This window comes from Cydia fagiglandana, chromosome 24 (assembly GCF_963556715.1).
Source record: "Cydia fagiglandana chromosome 24, ilCydFagi1.1, whole genome shotgun sequence".
Taxonomy (NCBI): Eukaryota; Metazoa; Arthropoda; class Insecta; order Lepidoptera; family Tortricidae; genus Cydia; species Cydia fagiglandana.
This window is the reverse complement of record NC_085955.1, coordinates 681,472-703,426: the sequence shown is the minus strand read 5'-3', so window position 1 is coordinate 703,426 and position 21,955 is coordinate 681,472. Positions and strand designations below refer to the sequence as shown.

General features: G+C 40.9%; 1 protein-coding gene across 2 annotated transcripts; it reads left to right on the top strand.

Annotated features, from left to right (window-relative positions):
* The first annotated feature begins 590 nt into the window (after positions 1-590).
* Positions 591-20,052, top strand: LOC134676259 (UDP-glucosyltransferase 2-like). 2 transcript variants are annotated; one of them, XR_010099898.1, is made up of 11 exons: positions 591-700; positions 4,143-4,294; positions 4,661-4,748; positions 7,370-7,532; positions 8,500-8,694; positions 10,728-10,947; positions 11,541-11,760; positions 12,461-12,680; positions 13,927-14,030; positions 14,380-14,646; positions 19,721-20,052. XR_010099898.1 is itself a non-coding variant. In XM_063534615.1 (10 exons), the coding sequence occupies exons 2-10, from the start codon at positions 4,151-4,153 to the stop codon at positions 14,568-14,570; spliced, it is 1,545 nt and encodes a 514-aa protein (XP_063390685.1). In that variant the 5' UTR covers positions 591-700; positions 4,143-4,150; the 3' UTR covers positions 14,571-14,748. The 2 variants fall into 2 exon arrangements, 1 of the variants encoding a protein (XP_063390685.1); XM_063534615.1 differs by lacking the exon at positions 19,721-20,052 and having other exon boundaries at positions 14,380-14,748.
* The last annotated feature ends 1,903 nt before the right edge of the window (positions 20,053-21,955 follow it).

Genomic DNA, 21,955 nt, shown 5'->3' with positions numbered 1-21,955 from the left:
CTGTTAACTATTGCCCACAGGAGAGAAAAATGTACAGTTCGCGCGAACACGCTAGTTTTCTCTCCTGTGGGCAATAGTTAACAGCTTGTGGGCATGTAAGTAATTATTTTATCATAGTTCTGTAAATGAAAGGAGGACCTTTTTACGTGGATAAGGGTTAAATAAGAAAATTAACCTTTATAGCCCTTAACTCTTGTGTATGTCTACAGGTAAGAACGTAACACAGTGATCTGTTTGACCCGAAAATACGATGAAGTTAAACTGGTCGGCAGAATCTCAATATGACGGCGCCCGCGCACCCATTCTGAACACACAAAATCATCTCACACGCGATCAATTATATTACAACGTAAGTACATATGTGACGTTATCCATGGAAAGGGACCTTATTGTCGATGGCGCTTCTGCCATTATGAATGATGTTCCGATATAAATATTTAGGACGCCGCGCGCCGCAGTGCGGTGTAAGCGCCATCGACAATAAGGTCCCTTTTCATAGATAATGCCACATATGTACGTAGGTATACTATACTGGACTTCGCCACTTCGCCAGTTTGATTTCTAACGCGCGCGGCGTAGGTATGTTGCCTAATCGCTAAGGTTAACATTTACATATTTAAGCTATATTGTAAAGTGAACATATGTTGAAGTTGAAACAGATTTGAAAGTGATAGTGATTTGTGTTTTTTATAGTTTTAATGTGAGTATTTGGTTGTTTTTGAATACGTTCCTAATTTACATGTTTTGTTTATGTCGATTGACACTTGCTGCTAATTGTGCTAATAAGAATAATATACCGGGTATTTCCTGTAGCACGAGCAAATTAAATAATTAAATCATATAATTGCATCCCTCAAACGAATTCACTTTTGATTAACCTACAAAAAACATGAAATCTTTAAATCAAAATACTTGGTTACTTTTAAAGGGGCCCACAGATTACCAGTTCGCTGGACGATATCAGCCCGTCAGATCAGTTGTTCGGAGCTGTCAAATTTTGCGTTTAACTTTATGGTACTTATAACTGACCTGGTGATTAGATATCGCCCGGCGAACTGGTTATCAATGAATCCCTTTAAAGTTGCTGAACAAATGTTGGTCAGTTTGAGGAGTACAGCATACAGTTGGCCCTTGTTGTAGGTTACATCCTGGCCCCTGTTTCACCAACGTGACAGGTGCGACGAATTGTAAAATCACTGTTGCTGACGTCACAGGCATCCATGGGCTACGGTTACCGCTTACCATCGGGCGGGCCGTATTCCTGTTTGCCACCATCATTGTATTATTAAAAAAAACTTTATGATATCGGAAAAAAACAGATATTTCTCTTGCTATGTTTATGACAATTGTCACAAGAAACACTACAATTGTCACGAAATTCCGACATATAACTCATTACCTGTCAAGAATTACCTACAATTCTTCTAAATCTTTGACAATTGTCAGAAACTTCGCAGGAGAAATATCTGTTTTTTTCCGATATAATAAAGTTTTTTTAATTAATACAATGATGGTGGCAAACAGGAATACGGCCCGCCCGATGGTAAGGGGTAATCGTTGCCCATCGATGCCTGTGACGTCAGCAACAGTGATTTTACAATTCGTCGCACCTGTCACCGATGTGAAATTGGGGCCTGTAGGTATATACATATTAGATCCTGTAGGTATAGCATAGGTTATCTACACTATACTAGAGTGTATTTTTAATACAAATAAATGATTTATAGATGGTCAAGACAATCTTGTTAGTAGAAAAAGGCGCGAAATTCTCTATGAGACGATATTTTTATTATTTTTTATTTTATTCGAAAAATGTTTACATGACCTTACAGACAGATCCAATGCGCCATGAAACTTAACACTAACATATACCAAACAGGTACATACAACCATTACAAATAACAATAAGGTACAAACAAACAATTAAAAATAACACAATTACAAATCACTAGTCCCTTAATATCTCTTCGCGCCTACATTTTTCAAATTTGCCGCCCTTTTCTACTGACAAGATCTGCTTGACCAACTATATTATCTATCTATCTAACCGCAAATAGAAACGAGCTTTCAGTTCCATGAAATTTTGAATTTTATTACACTCTTTTTATCTCTTTTCTCTGTTCTCTCATATTTCTGCCAGTTATCTCAAACGAGCTATAATGGGTCGAGCAGATCACTGTGTTACGTTCTTTCCTGTAGACATACACAAGAGTTAAGGGCTATAAAGTTTAATTTTCTTATTTAACCCTTACCCACGTAAAAAGGTCCTCCTTTTATTTACAGAACTATGTTAAAATCATTACTTACATGCCCACAAGCTGTTAACTATTGCCCACAGGAGAGAAAAATGTACAGTTCGCGCGAACACGCTAGTTTTCTCTCCTGTGGCCAATAGTTAACAGCTTGTGGGCATGTAAGTAATGATTTTATCATAGTTCTGTAAATAAAAGGAGGACCTTTTTACGTGGGTAAGGGTTAAATAAGAAAATTAATCTTTATAGCCCTTAACTCTTGTGTATGTCTACAGGAAAGAACGTAACACAGTGATCTGTTTGACCCTAATAATTAACCAACATACAACATACAATACACCATCCAACTAGGTCGATTAAAGTAATTGAATCATAACAAAGCGTTATCTACCTTAACACTTTACGTTTAGGTGCCTTTTCGAATAATAATTCACCTCTCGTAATATGACTACTATGACTAGTACAATGCCAAAGTATTAAGCACCGTAATGTGGTAGTGTTAAGGTGGATTTTTGAATAAAGATATCATTAAAGTGCCCTTGACACCGGAGGACCATAGGTTGTTATTTATCAGTGAATTATTTTTAAATAATTATTTTAATTTCAGTATGAATGGTATAATGACATAGGGAATAATTGTTTTTTATTAGGCTTCCGTACCCAAAGAGTAAAAACGGGACCCTATTAATACTAAGACTCCACTATCTGATTGTCTGTCTGTCTGTCTATCTGTCTGTCTGTCCGTCTGCCTAGCACCAGTCACCAGGCTGTATCTCATGAATGGTGATAAAAAGATTAGATAGACAGTTGAAAATTTTACAGATGATGTATTTCTGTTATCGCTACAACAACAAATACTAAAAACAGAATAAAATAAATATTTAAGTGAGGCTCCCAATGCTTCCATACAAGAAAAGATTTTTTTTCGAGTAGGTACAGTCACCTGCAATAATATGTCACTCTTCGAAGGCCGCAAAAATATGTGACACGATCTTATTTGTAAAGCAATAAGAGCGGAGCGGGTCACATATTTTTGCGGCCTTCGAAGAGTGACATATTATTGCAGGCGACTGTACAGTCAGCAGCTGAAGTTGCTAAGCGGGCAAGGTGTTCATAATTACTTTGACGCGCTCTTATTCTCTTAACATAAAGACGAGACTTTATTTAGAAACCTCGCCCGCTTAGTAACTATTATTTCTGACTGTACCTACCCTTTCAAACTAATGTTATGTCTGTCTGTAGTATGTCTGTAGGTATGTCTATACAATAGTACCTAATTATAGTATCTACGTAAATAGTATCTCATTCCCCTTATCAGATAGTGTTATTTATCTAATCAAGAAATCACATGCAGTATACCTACCTAAATCACGCACCTGAATACCGACTTAATATTTATCTAAGTAGGTAGGTCAAAGATAGACCTTATTACAAAAGGCATAAGGTCCACCGATGTACAGTGAACAGTGTGGGCGATGGTACTTAGATACTGCGGATGTTTATCAGTCAAAAACTCAGACAGATAAGTAAACACGAGACGAGAATACGCTTGAACTAAGGCCAAGTGCTCAACAGTGTCAACACGTAACTTTGTATGGGAGCGGCTTTATGGCGGCGGACTCGTGTGACGCTTAAATAGGGAGTTTGGTGAATTTTAGTCGCTTAGGATGATTCACGTTAGACCGGGCCGGGTCCGGCTCGGAGCTTCCGGAGCATCGTTTTCTATCGAAAGCATCACGTGATCGCCTGTCATGTCATGGAAAACGAAGCGCCGAAAGCTCCGCCCCGGGCAATAAGGCCCGGTCTAGCGTGACTCAAGCTTTACTCAGTTCAACAGCCGCCGTGGTCGAAACCGGCCAGGACAGTATGATGATGATGATTTGTTTTCAGAATCCAAGATGAAGCTGATGATCCTAGCGGCACTGGCGCTGCTGTCGCCAGCGCTAGGCTACAGAATCCTGGCGATCTTCCCCGTGCCTTCCAAAAGCCACAACCATCTGGGGCAGGGCATCGTCGGAGCCATATTGAAGGCGGGGCATGAGGTATGTAGTGTAAGGTGATGGCAGCTAGGCTACAGGATGCTGGCGATCTTCCCCGTGCCTTCCAAAAGCCACAACCATCTGGGGCTGGCCATAGTTGGAGCCATTGAAGGCGGGGCATGAGGTATGTAGTGGAAGGTGAGGGCAGCACTGGGCCACAGGATCCTGGCTTTCAATGCCGTTTTCCATGACTATTCCAAAATTTTTATTAATATCGATAGCGTAAGTAGTTTTGGAGACATTTATTAGTGATGTGACAGACAGACGGACGGACGAACGGACAGAGCCTCACTAAAAGGGTTCTTTTTGTATTTTTTTAAAGGGCCCTTTAAAAACAGCAAATAATTTTTTTGAAACGTTTGTCTTTAGGTGACCTGGGCGACCCCGTTCCCTAAGAAGGAGGCACAGAAGGGCCTCACATTCATCGATGTCAGTGAAACTATAGAGATTATTGCATGTAAGTCACAGCATTAATACGATACCAGACCTATGGAACTCTCCGAGCGACCTAGGATTCATATCTACGTGTCGTACACCGCAGGCGGTGTAAAAACCCAGGGCTGACACGCGCTCACTGAAGGAAATTATTCGTCAGAACTAATATATGATCTGTAAAGATACATTAAAGTCAAATCAAGCTAAAGGCGTATTCAGATTAGTAAATTTTTCGCCAATCTGATTCATATGCCTGATCGAATCAGGAGGTGCGGATCTGCGGATGCAAATACAACCAAACCGATTTGATCAGTCCCGCCTGGATACCACTTAACTCTAGGATTTGCAATGATTTGACATTTCGGAACTTTTAAAATTTATTTTTATAAGGAAGGGTCCAGCAGTGGGGTATTTGATTTCGGAAGTTTTTTTTTATTATTATGAATGGGTTTACTCATGGCCACAGACTAGCCGAGGCGTAGACGTGGCCTACGATGGAGCGAGCTCGCCCAGAAGGTGCCTGTTCAGTGTTCACTCTTGATTTGAAGGTTGCCGGCAATTTTGCAATTTAACCGCCTTTGCGATTTTATCTGGATTGGCGTGAAAGTACAAATGACAGGGTTAAGTAGACACTAAAAGGCTTCGTCACACAGGCGCGTTATCCCGGCGGGTCGTGAGCGGGGCGCGCCGCTTTTACATATAAAACGCTCACGCCCCGTCCGGGAAACACGCCTGTGTGACGGAACCTTAAACTTTGCCCAGCAGTGCGAGACTAAACTAGGCTAACAAAAAATAACATAATAAAATTGCGGTTTACGGTTTATGACGTATTAAAAAAAACTACTTACCAAATCTTGTTCAAACCAATTTTCGGTGGAAGTTTGCATGGTAATGTTATGTAATCATATATTTTTTTTAGTTTTATCATTCTCTTATTTTAGTAGTTACAGGGGGAACACACACATTTTACCACTTTGGAAGTGTCTCTCGCGCAAACTATTCAGTTTAGAAGAAAATGATATTAGAAACCTCAATATTATTTTTGAAGACCTATCCAAGTATCCATAGATACCCCACACGTATAGGTTTGATGAAAAAAAAAATTTGAGTTTCAGTTCTATGTATGGGGAACCCTAAAAAAATATTGTTTCTTTTTCTATTTTTGTATGAAAATCTTAATGCGGTTCACAGAATACATCTACTTACCAAGTTTCAACAGTATAGAGCTTATAGTTTCGGAAAAAAGTGGCTGTGACATACGGACGGACAGACAGACAGACAGACAGACATGACGAATCTATAAGGGTTCCGTTTTTTGCCATTTGGCTACGGAACCCTAAAAACCGCCTTTGTGTGTGTTCATTTTCAGACTTTACACATTTTATACAATTAAATAAACGAGTTTTTAGCAGTTTATGCTTGTTAAAATTAAAACATGATTGTCACGATGATACACGATACAAGGTAGGTATGAAGGTCGAACTCATTACCGGACCTATGCCCGGTGCTTCATAATGTTAATGACATGTTGATGTTGGTGATATGAACAATCTTATCTTGTAATTGCCTCATTATCTTCAAGTCTCATGATTGCATCATTTTTGTGATCATTATCATGACGTATTTAGTTGAATGAACATGTTGTATATTTCACAACCAAATGTAATGATTATAAATTATGTATCTCATCTGTATTCTCTTTATAAAATATATATCTTCTGCACCAACATTTGTCTATGTTTGACCCAATTTATTTATTTATTTATTTAGATATTTAATTCAGGCAACAAGGCCCATATTACAAATACCTTACAGACTAACATACATATGTATTTTATAAACTTAAAACTTATGGTTGAATGGTAGAGAATGCCTTTAGGGATTAACTCCGCCATTTGTACATTTTTCCTATGTTTGTGCAATAAAGTTTCAATAAATAAATTATACCAAAAAAGGATTACAAATCAAATCAAATTAAATTCTTCTTCTTCCTCGCGTTATCCCGGCATTTTGTCACGGCTCATAAGTACTGCTTGTTTTATAAGTCGACAACTACCCGGCACATTGTTGAACGATGCCCAAAGATACGTTTCCAGGGCGATCCAGAGGACCTTTACCATGCCCAGAGGACCTCTACGCCAATCTGACACCAGTCGATTTCGTATATTTCGTTGAATAATATCTCCACTACTAGGCATTAGTATTACCGTCCAGCGCGGCAATGCCGCCAGCCTTCTTCGCACCCTGCCCCAAGGCACAGAGTTGGAGCCAGTTTTTTATTTATAGGTTATTTTAGTTTAGTAGTTATTTTAGTTGTAGCTTTATTGTAATTTTTAATTTTAGTTTATAATTGTTTTTTTTTTGTTTATATTACTTGTATTTCTTGTTTGAATAAATTTAATAACACTAGGCATTTAAATTCACTAATAGAATAGAAAACGAGTGGTTAATACCAGTAGATTCCCAATTTCTATTTATTTCAAAAAATTTCCACCGATTTCCGAGTGACGAAATCGAACGATTGACATTCAAAAATCGATGGCCCCCTGATGCGTTCGATTGGCTGCGTAGCCTGGATTTCTATGATTTTTACGCAGGAAATTTCGCCTAAGCTGCTGTTGTCTTAACATGGCGTATTTCCAGATGTGGACCCTCTGAAGGTGCAGCATATGAGCATCGGCAATTTGATGGAGTTCGGGCGGAACATCTCCATCGCGGCCGCTTCCAACAAGGGGGTCCAGCGAGCGCTGATGGACAATTACGATGCTGTCATCACTGAGGTCTTCTTCTCAGATCTGCAGGCTGGGTATTTATATTTTTATCTTTTTCTTCCTCCTCATCATAATCATCATATGAGCCAGGTCTTTTTCTTCCTATCTACCGTAAAACCCAACTGTAGTCCAGTAGATACTACAACTAAACACAAATTCAACTAATAAGCATCAATACTTACATTTTAGGGTTCCGTACCCAAAAGGGTAAAACGGGACCCTATTACTAAGACTTCGCTGTCCGTCCGTCCGTCCGTCCGTCCGTCCGTCCGTCCGTCCGTCTGTCACCAGACAGAATAAAATAAAGATTTAAATGGGGCTCCCATACAACAAACGTGATTTTTGACCAAAGTTAAGCAACGTCGGGAGGGGTCAGTACTTGGATGGGTGACCGTTTTCTTTTTGCTTTTTTTTGTTTTTTTTTGCATTATGGTACGGAACCCTTCGTGCGCGAGTCCGACTCGCACTTGTTATTTTATGACCTGGTTACGAGACCTTTAAGCCAAATCTTTATTTTTATTGCACTCATAGACCTACCATCCGCTCATGATTGCACTGCAGCGATTTTAACAGCCTACGCAGTCGGTGCAGTTATAGGTGCAATTGTTATTTTAACGTCAAACTTCTATGAAATTATAGCATACCTATAAATGACACTTGCACTGCGTGCACTGCGTGGGTTATCAAAATCGCTTCGCGCAAATTGCAGACTGTTCTTGTTCTAACTCTAAAAAATTTCGTTAAAAAAATGTCAAGATTGTTTACCAAATGTGCAAACTTGCAAACTTTTTAAAGAAAATTTTTTTTGTCAATTTTCAACAAGGTGATCTAATCTTTCTAGAGCCGCACCAAGAAAAGTCTGCAGCGGATTTGATAGCCTACGCAGTGTAAGTGTTATTTATACGTCATAATTTCATGGAAGTTTGATGTTTAAAATGACACTTGCACTGCGCTATCAAAATCGCTGCAGACTTTTCACGGTCTGACTCTATTAATCCGCAGCTTCGCAGCAGTCCTCCAAGTCCCCTGGATCGTGCTGAGCGGCACGGTCATCCACGCCGGAGTGGAGGCGATGGTGGCTGACATCGGCAGCACAGCGTTGGTGCCCACCATGATGAGCGGCTCTCCGATACCTATGAATCTGTGGCAGCGCTTGGCGAACACGGCTACGATTGGGATGATGACCGCCGGGCGCTTGTAAGTGTAAACTGTAGCACAATCACTCGACAACAGATGGCGTTAGTAGTACTACCCAGAGACTAGTACCCACCATGATAGTGACTCGCCGATTCCTATGAATTTGTGGCAGCGCTTGGCGAACACGGCTATGATTGGGATGATGACCGCCGGACGTTTGTAAGTGTAATGAACTGTAACACAATCACTCGACAACAGATGGCGTTAGTAGTACTACCCACAGACTAGTACCCACCATGATGAGCGACTCTCCGATACCTATGAATTTGTGGCAGCGCTTGGCGAACACGGCTATGATTGGGATGATGACCGCCGGACGTTTGTAAGTGTAATGAACTGTAACACAATCACTCGACAACAGATGGCGTTAGTAGTACTACCCACAGACTAGTACCCACCATGATAGTGACTCACCGATACCTATGAATCTGTGGCAGCGTTTGGCGAACACGGCTACGATTGGGATGATGACCGCCGGACGTTTGTAAGTGTAATGAACTGTAACACAATCACTCGACAACAGATGGCGTTAGTAGTACTACGCACAGACTAGTACCCACCATGATAGTGACTCGCCGATTCCTATGAATCTGTGGCAGCGTTTGGCGAACACGGCTATGATTGGGATGATGACCGCCGGGCGCTTGTAAGTGTAAACTGTAGCACAATCACTCGACAACAGATGGCGTTAGTAGTACTACCCACAGACTAGTACCCACCATGATAGTGACTCGCCGATTCCTATGAATCTGTGGCAGCGTTTGGCGAACACGGCTATGATTGGGATGATGACCGCTGGACGCTTGTAAGTGTAAATTGTAACACAATCACTCGACAACAGATGGCGTTAGTAGTACTACCCACAGACTAGTACCCACCATGATAGTGACTCGCCGATTCCTATGAACCTGTGGCAGTGTTTGGCGAACACGGCTATGATTGGGATGATGACCGCTGGGCGTCTGTAAGTTTAAGCTGTAACTTGCCAACAGATGGCGCTAGTAGATCCTGCTTTACGCTATAGCCCACAGACTAGAACTCACCATGATAGTGACTCCCCGCTGCCATAGAGAAAAAAATACATAAAGTGCTCACTCCATACACCAGTTTTGGAACCAAATCGACTATTATTTTCGTAATCGACATCTAGCGACAACTAGCGGATTTATCAGTACTGCTACTTGACAATAGATGAAACGACGAACGAAAACTCTAATGATCAACAATTTTCGGCTAATATTATAACCGGGTTAACCGGAACTCTATTTTCAAATTCTTCTGCTTGTGAAGTTGTAAATTGTTTTAGCAACAACATTTTACATGAGTAGCGACACTCGTGACATCTGGTGTCAAGTAGCGGTACTGATAACTCCAATACTTAACGCTAGATGTCGACTACGTAAATAATAAGCGTTTAGGTAAGAAAACTGACGTATGGAGTGAGCACTCTATACTTTCTTATTTCTCTATGTTCTCTATGCCATTGTTTGATAAATCCAAACTTATTGTTTATTTTGCATTGCCAACTGTTGATATTGTATAGTCAGCAGCAGAAGTTGCTAAGCGGGCGAGGTGTTCAAAATTACCTTGACATGGTCTTATTCTCTTATCAATAAAGTCACGTTAAGATTATTTTGAACACCTGGCCCGCTTAGCAACTTTTGCTGCTGATTGTACGGTCGTTATTATTATTATTTTGTTTTTATTTAAACTTTATTGCACAAAAGAAAACTTATCGTACAAAAGGCGGACTTAATGTCAAAAGCATTCTCTACCAGTCAATCTTAAGGCAAAGCAGAGAGATTGTGGGCGGTACCTACTACTAATCACTAAAGCTAATCTCAAATTTAACACACCTACATATATATACTACATACAATTAATATAATATACTTAATACACATAATACATACAATAAATAATTTATATAAACTAATTTAACACTACTAGGAATCCTTCATTCTAACAGCAAAGAAGTCATTAAGTCATTATATTGAATACAATTTAATGAAAGAATATTTTAATCACTCCAGATGGGACACATCAATTAGCGAGAAATACTACCACGAGATCTTCGAGCCCCTCGCCCAGAAGAAGGGCATCGTCCTTCCCCCTTACTCCAAGGCCATCCACAATATCTCCATCCTGCTCTCCAACTCGCACCCGTCCCTGGCGCCGGCTATCAGTTTGCCTCCTAATGTGGTGGATATTGCCGGGTACCATATAGCTGATCACCGCTCGCCGCTGCCTAAGGTAAGGAAACCATTAACTCAGCGCTATACCTATTTAGACTCCCTATTTTTCATACAAAATTAATATTATCTTCAATGGACGCCATCGCCACGCCATATCATTGTTAAACATAACAAAATTCGCAATACATTGCGTCTTAGAATAAACTTTAAAGTGTATTAAAAATCAAACCACAAGTTATTTTTATAAGTTGCTGAACAAATGTTGGTCAGTATGAGGAGTACAGCCTACAGTTTAGTTTTTTGCTCGTATTACAGGCCACACCCGGTATAGAACAAATGAAATTTCTGCCATGTGGGTTTTTGATCGCCCAAAAGATTGTGTCCAGTAGGCAGATATTTGATAACTTAAGCAGCAGGTCCAGGCCACCGGTGGCCCACATAGATTAGAGAGAAGGTTAGTTCGATTTTCAAAATTGCCGCACCTTTCTCTACCAGTCAACCTGTAGGCGAAATAAATTGTCCACAATAGTCAACTTTCAAACGATTTGGCAGAAACCCAACGAAAACCAGCCAAAACTCGTGACGCGTACTTCAACTTAAGTCTATCTATTTTCCAAAAAACTTATTCATCATTTCCTATTTAATTTTCAGGATCTCCAAGATCTAATGGACAGCTCCAAGAACGGCGTGGTCTACTTCAGCATGGGCTCCGTTCTAAAGGCCTCGGCGTTCCCGGAGCAGACCAGGCAGGACCTGATCAGGATCCTGGGAGCACTGCCCTGCACCGTGCTGTGGAAGTTCGAGGAGCCTCTGCAGGGGCTCCCGAAGAACGTGCATATCAGGCCGTGGATGCCGCAGCCCGCTATATTAGGTGCGTGTCTGATATTGCTATAGGCTTACCCCCTTTTTCATAAACGTTTACTAAAGTTGATAAGCCGATAATAATCGATTGTCCCTTTCGACGTATTGGTATGATGGAAAGGGGCAAACGATTATTAGGTGCATATCAAATATGCTTAAGTTCGAACTGGGGGCCGATAGTTGCATTTCGAGCGTTCTATTTGGTCACTCGAAAATCTGTGGAAAGCGGTGAAATCCTATTTTCTAAATACAAGTTGTATGAACTTATACAAGTTATATATGTATATTTTTTATAATTTTAAGATAAATAGTTTAGAAGAAATTTAAGAAAATAGACAAAAAAAAGAAAGTCGGACTCGCCCATGAAGATCAATAAAAAACATTAAACCAAAGAATAAGCTTAGATTTTTACCATAACTTTAAAACGCAACCTTATCTTACACAAGATTTTTTCCTTAAGCCCCCTCTAGACTATGCGCGTGAATCGCGGGCGAAGCCGCGAACGCGAGTGTGGAGTCGATTTCGCTGTCTGCGAAAATCGACACCACACTCGCTTCCGCGGCTTCGCGCCGCGATTCGCGCACCAGTGTGGAGGGGGCTTTAGGTAACGCAAAACCATTTCTTGCAGAAAAATTGGCAAATAACCTCCTCTCCCTATGCTCGATGATTTGGCTCAAACCTGTCCCCTAAATGGCCTATTTCTCTTCCAGCGCACCCAAACACCAAGCTCTTCATCACTCACGGCGGCCTCCTCAGCACCCTCGAGGCCATCCAAGCCGGGGTCCCTCTTCTGGCCATGCCCGTGTTCGGTGACCAGCCCGGCAACGCCGTGCGGGCGCAGCGCGCCGGGTACGCGCTGGCCGTGCCCTTCGCGCCCGACGTGGGGGACAGGCTGGAGGCGGCGCTGGATAAGATGCTTTCAGACAATAGGTAAGCATTCTAAAAGACTGGATGGAGAGCACGTATGCCGCTCAAGCCGGAGTCATGTGTTAAGCGCCCTCCACACTCATGCGCGATTCGCGGCGCGAAGCCGCGAACGCAAGTGTGGCGTCGATTTCACAGATTGTTCACGCCTTCGCACCTTGTTCTCCGTTTTTTGTCGGTATTTCGGCCCGCGTCAAAGGAGACGCGAAGCGCGAACTTGCAAGACTCCACATTACACAATAATTTGGCTCCTCTGTAGCAAGATAAATATTAATTATATTATGATTATATTATATTAAGCAGCTATATTTTACAGTTTTACAATAAAACAAAATGGAAAAACAGCTAAATCACGTACGATGCCATGGATAACTAACAGTTAAACTCGATCAGCTGATGCTTTTCCGCCATATTGCCACAAACCACACTGCGAAATCGCCGTGAAGTGTGCGAGTGTGGAGTCATACATCAACTTCGCTATATGTTCGCTCCGCGACGTCGCGCCGCGATTCACGCACATAGTCTGGAGGGGGTTTTAGGCGACCAGCCCGGCAACGCCGTGCGGGCCCAGCGCGCCGGGTACGCGGTCGCCGTGCCCTTCGCGCCCGACGTGGGGGACAGGCTGGAGGCGGCGCTGGATAAGTTGCTTTCGGACAATAGGTAAGATGATTGGTCAAGCGAGCGCGGCGTCTCTTTTCAGCTTGGGCATGCTTGGGCTAAAATGTACCTGTAAAAGGTACCTACGATTCTACCTTTACAGAGCCTAACGAAAAAACGTTGGTACGGGATGACAGATGCTACGAAAAGTCACGTGACTATTTAAGTTACGACATAGAGAAATATAGTAAGACAAGAGTGCTCACTCCATACATCAGTTTTGGTACCAAAATATTAATATTTTCATAGTCGACAGAGCATCGAGTAGCGGAATTATCAGTACCGCTACTCGATACTAGATGTCTCTCGATAGGCGACCCACGAAAATTGTATTGAACAACAATTTACAACTAATATGTATTAGAAGCAGAAGGAGTTGAAATATAGTTCCGGTTAATCCGTTTATAATATTAGCTGAAAATTGTTGAGCATTAGACTTTTCGGTCGCCGCTACATCTATTGTCATCTGTTGTCTTACTATATTTCTCTATGGTTACGATACGTTTCGATTGATGTTTTCTAACAACGTTGGCTAGGCTCTGGAATGTAACTTCTAGTTTTTAATCGTCTATTAAAATGATTTCTTTTTTTTTAGCTACTACAATAAAGCCAAGGAGCTATCACGGCTGTTCAATAACCGGCCCGTGCCTCCCGCCAAGCTCATCACGCACTACGTGGAGCTCGCCATTGAGACCAAAGGTATTTATTACAAAGCTTTTATTTAACTTACATAGGTGAAAATTTTACAGCAATACACTTTTCGTCAGTCGCGACACTCGTGACATCTGGTGTCAAGTAGTGGTACTGATAGTTCCACTACTTGACGCTAGATGTCGACTACGAAACTCGCCTTTTGGTAAGAAAACTGATGTATGGAGTTACCAATCTTTATTTACATATGATATCAGATATCAGTAACGGCTTACTAACAGCTCCTACTCCTACCGCCATCTATGGTCCAATAGCAGAAGTTCAATTAACAGTTTTTCCAAGTTTTTTTGTGTTGAAAGAAGTGTAAATTAATAAAGATTTGTATATTATTTCACAGGCGCACTACATCTACGCTCCCCCGCGTACCACTACGCGTGGTACGAACGCTACATGCTCGACCAACTCGCCGTGGTCTTAATAGCTCTATACGTGGTCGTGAAGTTGGTCAAATACGTCCTGAAGATGGCGCTAAACTCAATATTCGGAAAGCCCGCTAAGAAGGATGGAAAGAAAGCTAAGAAGAATTGAGAATGTGTTATATAGCCAATATTAAGTGTGAAAGTGTAAGCTTAACAGTTGAATGATTTTAATCAGGTTTTAAGAAGTTGTAAATACAATTTTACCGTATGTAAGTAAGTATATGTAATTGGGTACTACTATGGGATCAGAAGGTACGGTAAATAAATTAAAAGATGCGTGTTCATTAGTTGGTGTTTACTATGAGACTAATCTTACGCGCCGAGCGCAGTCGGCTCTAACTTATCCTATACCTATATACTACGGATACATATGTTATGGTGGTGGCAAGGAGCCTCGCCACAGTCCTCCGCCCTTAGAAAAATCTAGAAAAAACTATTGCTAAAAATCCGGCCCGCACTTTTTACTTCACTATCTTACGTTTGCACTAAGTATTTACACTATTTACACTATCACATGGTTGATTGTTTGTTGTTTCGGCGGCGGCGCTCCAATAGTGCCGGTTTGCACGGCGGCTGCGGTCCTTTTTCTTATGGTTTTCTCTATACGATAGTCCACTGTTGCTCTAATGCGTTGTTTGCAGTAACGCCAGCCAATGTATAGGGTGGCTAGCGTTATTAAGGCGCTGACCAGCACCACGGCTGCGAGAGACATCTTAAAGTTTGTGTTGTCTCCTGATGTGTCCTCCTTCTCCGATGTCCTCAGCTTGGTGTCCGACGCGACACCATTCTGGGCCACGATCATTGTTTTGCTTGGTGGGTTCCCCATGTTTGGTTGAGAGTGGATGTGTACAGCTCGACGTCCGAATATGTACTGATGTAGACTGTGAGTGATGGAATGCTAAATGTTGAATCGCACGGTCTTCTTTACCGTGCGACCGGATCTTGTTCTCACCAGCGGTTCGGTTGAAGTGGTGCCATTAGTGTCATTCCGCTGCGGTGTCGGTGTTGGTGATGTTATGACACCCGGAGATGCGGCTACTGTATCACTTCGTTGAACGCTGGAGCCCGTAACCGTCATATCGTCGGCCATTAAAAGATAAGCCGGCTTGAGACGGTCAAGTGACACAGTGACATGTTTATTGTTGACTGTGATAACAAAGAACTTTGGATGGCGAGATAAAACTTGAAATGGACCTTCGTACGCAGGTACTAAGGACTTTCGAGCTTCGTTACGCAGGAATACATGTGTACAAGAGTTTAAGTCCTTGTGTATGAAGATGTTGTTTTTGTTGTGAGAACCAGTAGCGTTCGCAATACTCGGAACGGATGAGAGGATGTGAGCGAGATTATTCACATATTCATTAGTATTTATGTTTGTATTATGTTTGGTAAATAAATCTCCTGGTAATCTAAGGTTTGTGCCGTATAAGAATTGAGATGGGCTAAAACCTAGGTCTTCCTTTATGGCTGAGCGTAAACCTAGTAAGATTAAAGGTAGTTCCTGTGACCATTGTGTATTATCTTTACATTTGGCGATAATGGCGGCCTTTAATGTCCTATGAAATCTCTCGATCATGCCGTTCGCTTTCGGATTGTACGCTGTTGTACGAACACGTTCGATGCCGAGTCTTTTTAACAATTGCGTAAATAAATCGGACTCGAATTGTCGGCCTTGGTCTGAAGTGATTCGCTTGGGGCAACCGAAACGAGCTATCCAGTGTTCTACGAACACTTTAGCAACCGTTTCGGCTGTTATATCCTTTGTAGAGATCACTTCAGGCCATTTTGTTACCCTATCTATTATTGTGACGCAATATCTGAAATCGTTAGATAGCGGCAACGGACCTATAATGTCAATATGCACATGTTCGAAACGTGAAGCGTTGTCGAACTCGCCTATTGGTGTGATGGTATGTCTCTGAATTTTTGACTTCTGACACGGAATACAACATTTTACAATATTTTTGATATCTGTGTTCATGCTAGGCCAGAAATATCTATTTTTAACCGCATGCCTTGTAGCAGAGATGCCGGGGTGACTCACGTTGTGAATTGTTTTAATCGCAAGTTCTCTGAAACGTAATGGTAAGTAAGGTCGGATGTTATCAGTTGATGTTTCGCAAGTTATTTTTATCCCGGATTCTGGCATTGTGATTAATTTAAATTGTAGATTATTTTGGGTTTTCAGATTCTGTAATTCAGCGTCATTTTCTTGTGCTTCGGCTAACGATTTATAATCGATTAAACTAGGTATTGATATTTCATTTATCCTCGATAAGGCGTCGGCTACTGTGTTTCTATCACCTTCGATGTATTGGATTTTGTCACAAAATTGAGATATAAAGTCTAATTGTCTGAGGCGTCTAGGTGAATCTGAAGGTGAGACCTTTTTTGTAAGTGCGAATGTTAATGGTTTGTGGTCTGTTAATACAGTTAATTCTTTGCCTTCTACCATGTGACGAAAATGCCTTATAGCCATGTAAATAGCTAATAACTCTCTGTCGAAAGTACTGTACCTACATTGGGTTTCGGTAAGTTTTTTTGAAAAGAAAGCTAGGGGTTCTAATTTATCACCTATCTGTTGATGTAAGGCGCCACCTACGCAGTTTCCGGAAGCATCAGTCATTAGAACTAGGGGTGCGGACACTTCCGGATGTGACAAAACTAAAGCTTCATTAATGCTTTTCTTACATTGGCTGAACGCTTCTAATGCACTTTCAGACCATGTAATTTTAGTTTTGTCGTTTTTTCTAGCATTATGTAAGTAAGCGTTTAATGGTGCTTGAATTTCAGCGGCTTTTGGAATGCTTTGCCTATAGAAATTCATCATTCCTAGAAATCGCCGGAGTTCCTCGACTGTTTTTGGTAGGGGAAAGTTTGAAATGAGTTGCGTTTTTTCTTCGCTTGGTTTGATACCTTCCTTACTAATATGATAGCCGAGAAAAATTAATTCCGATTTCCCAAATTCGCATTTATTAGTGTTTATGGTAAGTCCGTAGTCGTTGAGTCGTTCTAGGACTAACTCTAAGTGTTTAATGTGTTGTTCTTTTGACTCGGAGCTAATAATTATGTCGTCTAAGTATGCGAATGCAAAATCGAGGTTTTTGAGTACAGTGTTGATTAACCTCTGGAAATCCTGCGCTGCGTTACGTAAGCCAAAATTCATCCTAGTATACTCGAATAATCCAAAAGGCGTGATTACAGCTGTTTTTGGAATATCCTCTGGTGCCATGGGTATATTATGGTAGGCTTTGCGCACATCGATTTTCGAAAATATTGATTTACCTTTAAGTGTGTATGTAAAGTCTAAAAGTCTTGGTAATGGATAACGGTCAGGAATTGTTTGTGCGTTTAACCTACGATAATCACCGCAAGGTCTTGTTTCCTTTCCGTCCTTTTTATCGACACACACAAGTGGATTTGCCCAAGGGCTATTAGATGGTCTACAAATGCCTAATTGCGTCATTCTTTCGAATTCGGCTTTGGCTAATTTGTATTTTTTTGGATTAAGTGGGCGTGCTTTTTCGTAAACTGGAGGACCAGTTGTATAAATGTGATGTTGGACCTCATGTTTCGGATTTAATTTGAAATTCTCTTTTTTAGTGATGTCAGGGAATTTCTCTAATAATTTGTGATACTCATTATTGACGTCAATTGACCGAATAGTTGTTGGCTCGACATCTTTGCAGATGCTAGCAGCTCGTGATAGTAGAGTAATTTTATCTATTAGTTTCTTACCATGTAAATCTACTAATAATTTGTTAGCTACTAGAAAGTCGGCACCTATGATTGATCTTTGGACGTCTGCTAATATAAATTTCCAAATAAATGTACGACGTAGGCCAAGATCAATTGCTAAAGTTTTGTCGCCGTATGTCTTAATTTTTGAGCCATTGGCAGCATATAAAGTGTAGTCTGACTGAGTGTTTTGCCTTTTTCCGGCTAAAACAGACACATCAGCACCAGTGTCTATCAAAAATCGCGTGCCTGTATTATGGTCGGTAACGCATAAACGGTATGTATTTTCGACACCGACAACTTGGTATATGCGTGCCGGTGTCAGAGTTAGTTTTCCGACCCGGAAGTATGACGACAATTAGTAAGATCACCGCATTTGCGAGCATCTTGTCCGTAGGTGAAATGGTAGTAGCATTTATAATTAGGTTCACCTGGTTTTGCTACTTGGGACATAAATGCGGTTTTATTCGAGCTATTACTTTTCGAACGTGTTCGCGATGGATCTCTTTGAAAACGCGTGCGGCGGACATGATCTCGCGATTTCCTAGTCGTTGTCGTGTTTAATTTATTGGTAATGGCCTGTATTTCTAATTTTAGGTTGGCTATTTCCCGTAATAATTTGTCGTTATCGGATTTAAAAGAGGTTGTGGAAGATGATGCTATAGCGGCCATTTCCGATGGTTTGGTACTTTCTACTATTTTATCTGCCATCGCAGCTAAAGTATCTAATTTTACTTTCCCCGAGTCACACGCCGTTATCACTGCACGTATTGACTGAGGGAGACGACCGACAAATAGTAATTTTAATGTGTCGTCTTGGACGCGAGTTTTACCTAACTCTCTCATACGTCTGAGTAATTGCGAAGGCTTTTGATCTCCTAACTCAATCTCGTTCAAAAGTTGATTTAACTGCCTCGACTCTGACTCTTCATACACAGATATTAATCGGGCTTTAATTGTTTCGAACTTATTGGTTTCAGGCATATTTTCTAAAATGTCACTAATGTCCCTTAACTCGTCTCTCCCCAACTTAGCAATTAAAAGTTGACTCTTATGAAGGTCACTTGCCTTTTGTGGATCCACTATGGCGTCGAACTGGTGGAACCAGAGCCTTGGCTGTTGCCGCCAAAACTCAGGGATGCGCGACGAGAGGGTGATGGCGGTCAGCTGCTGCGGGAACTGCTGGGTGACAGGTTGTTGGTTGGGCTGCAGCTGGTCTTGAGTTACTTCCTCCGTCAGCGTCATGGTGATGCGAGGTACGGAAGCCGATTTAATCAAAAGTTCTAAGTTGGCGCGCGGAACACTTGAGACACGTCGGGAGTCACCACTTTACCGTATGTAAGTAAGTATATGTAATTGGGTACTACTATGGGATCAGAAGGTACGGTAAATAAATTAAAAGATGCGTGTTCATTAGTTGGTGTTTACTATGAGACTAATCTTACGCGCCGAGCGCAGTCGGCTCTAACTTATCCTATACCTATATACTACGGATACATATGTTATGGTGGTGGCAAGGAGCCTCGCCACACAATTAAAGTACTAATTGTAAGTTAATATGTTTTTGAATTAACACATATGAATATTGTTTAAAGCTTTGATGATTAGTACAGACTGTGACAAGCATAGAGAATGATAAAAATATTGTATTTTTTTTATAAAGAATCCTTGATCGTAAGTATATTCTAACTTACAAATACTCACTGTGATAAATGTGCCCCAAAATATTTAAAATAAATTTAAATAATGTAATATGTATGAATAAATTGACAAATAAATAATGTAATATGTATGAATGACTTGACAAATGATACTGATTGAAATTTAAAATATTATAAATAAATATAATTAAACACATTTTTTTTTATTTACTTGTTTTTTGGACAGTGTAATGTTGTTTGTAACGCCATCTAGTGTTGAGTAGAAATACCAATTCTAATTTCTATTGCGCGAGAGATGGCGCTAGTAGTCTTCCATATTGCAAAAATTTTTGTCATAAAAAATAAGTTCATTTACAATATCAATACCCGCATAAAACTATTAAGAGCAGGTATTTTAAGTGTGACGTCACATGCAAATGTTTCATATAAATTCCATAGTAGCAAAATCGTTTTGACAGTTCGAAAAACAGGACAAGTGATAGACGGACGCCCACCGAGGATTCCGTACTTTTAGTATTTGTTGTTATGGCGGCAACAGAAATACATCATCTGTGAAAATTTCAATTGTCTAGCTATCAGGGTTCATGAGATATAGCCTGGTGACAGACAGACGGACAGTGGAGTCTTACAATTAGTAGTTTTACCCGGTTTTGTACTATAATGTGTTTTACTACTACTACTAAAAAACTTAAATAAATCAGCCACGGAACCCTAAAAGCAATAAGTTTGTCTGTGGTTCTTGAGCGCCAGTTCTAGAGGGCGCTACTGCCGCTGTCAAACGCAGATGCACAATTGATGACGTCACACTGCATTTGTTCCAGGGCTGCCGCAAGATATTTCTTTTCTTCACTCGTAAAAATTATATGTATGTATCAGAGTAAAGTACAAAAAAATCAGAAATAAACTCATAAACAGTAATCGGCACGGATGGTGCCTCACCGCGGGATTCCTAGTAGAAATCTTAATATGGACATGAATGGACATAGCTCAATCATATGCAACGATTTTGTTTAAAAAAGTAAGCCTATTGAGTGAGTGTTATTTTTAAAAAGTTTTTGAATAAGATTATTACTTTTATTACTCGGAATCCCGGGGTGTGGCACCGTTCGTGCCGATCACTGCTTATTGCTGCTTTTAAAGGCAATAGGCGGTATTATCACTATAAGCTGCTATAAGCGTTCTCTTCCAGACGGCCTTAGGAGTATCACGAATCCGCCGCATAAAAGCTAACAACAATAGAAGTTACGAAAAAAGAAATAATGTTCAAAAACACGATTTCCACGATTTCGGGCGCGCCTAGCCATCTCGCTCGCGCTTACGCTCAGTGAGAGTGAGAGAAGAACCTGAACCAGGCGTGTCTCACTCCGCGATTTCGTCGCTTTGCTACAGGTAGCTAAAAGTACATCCGTTCGGCCCCAATTTTGGGGTTTGCCATAAGCCGCGCGTGGCGCTGTCGCCACCTAGCGGCCATATCTGTCCTGATCGTAACAGACGCGTTTTGTTAGAGAGTGAGTCTTCTGTACCTAGTACTATTATTTATTCTGTGCCTACAGTTAGGGACAAGCACGTGTCGACAACCCTGCAGGTGTCGATGAGCATTTTTACAGCGATTTGGCAGTTTCTCTGTGACCCCTGTGGTGTGGTGCAAGCCATAAGCGGAAGCGGGCAGATGGTGTCTACCAGGGATGTTGCGGATGCATATTTTTTGACATCCACGGATGCGTATGCGTATGTTTAAAAGCTCACATCCGTGGATGTCAAGATTAGGTATTAAAAAAACGTCAAATGCTACATTTTTTATTTATTTAAAAAAACGATAGGTTAGTACTTGAGCAAGAATTGGGACTTGGGAGTATCGATCCAGAGGCCGTGAGTTCAAGTCTCACCCAAGACAGTAATTTTTCCAGTTTTATATTTATTCTGAGCTTATATTATATCTGTCTATCTGTCTCAAATTATTAAAGAAAATAACTTATATAAAATGTGTAAAACGTTTTGAAAGTAAATACATACCTAGATAGGATCAGACTGGTAATCATTTCGCCATAGCATACCTCTGTAATGATAATGACATCAAGTTTCATTCTCATAGGTT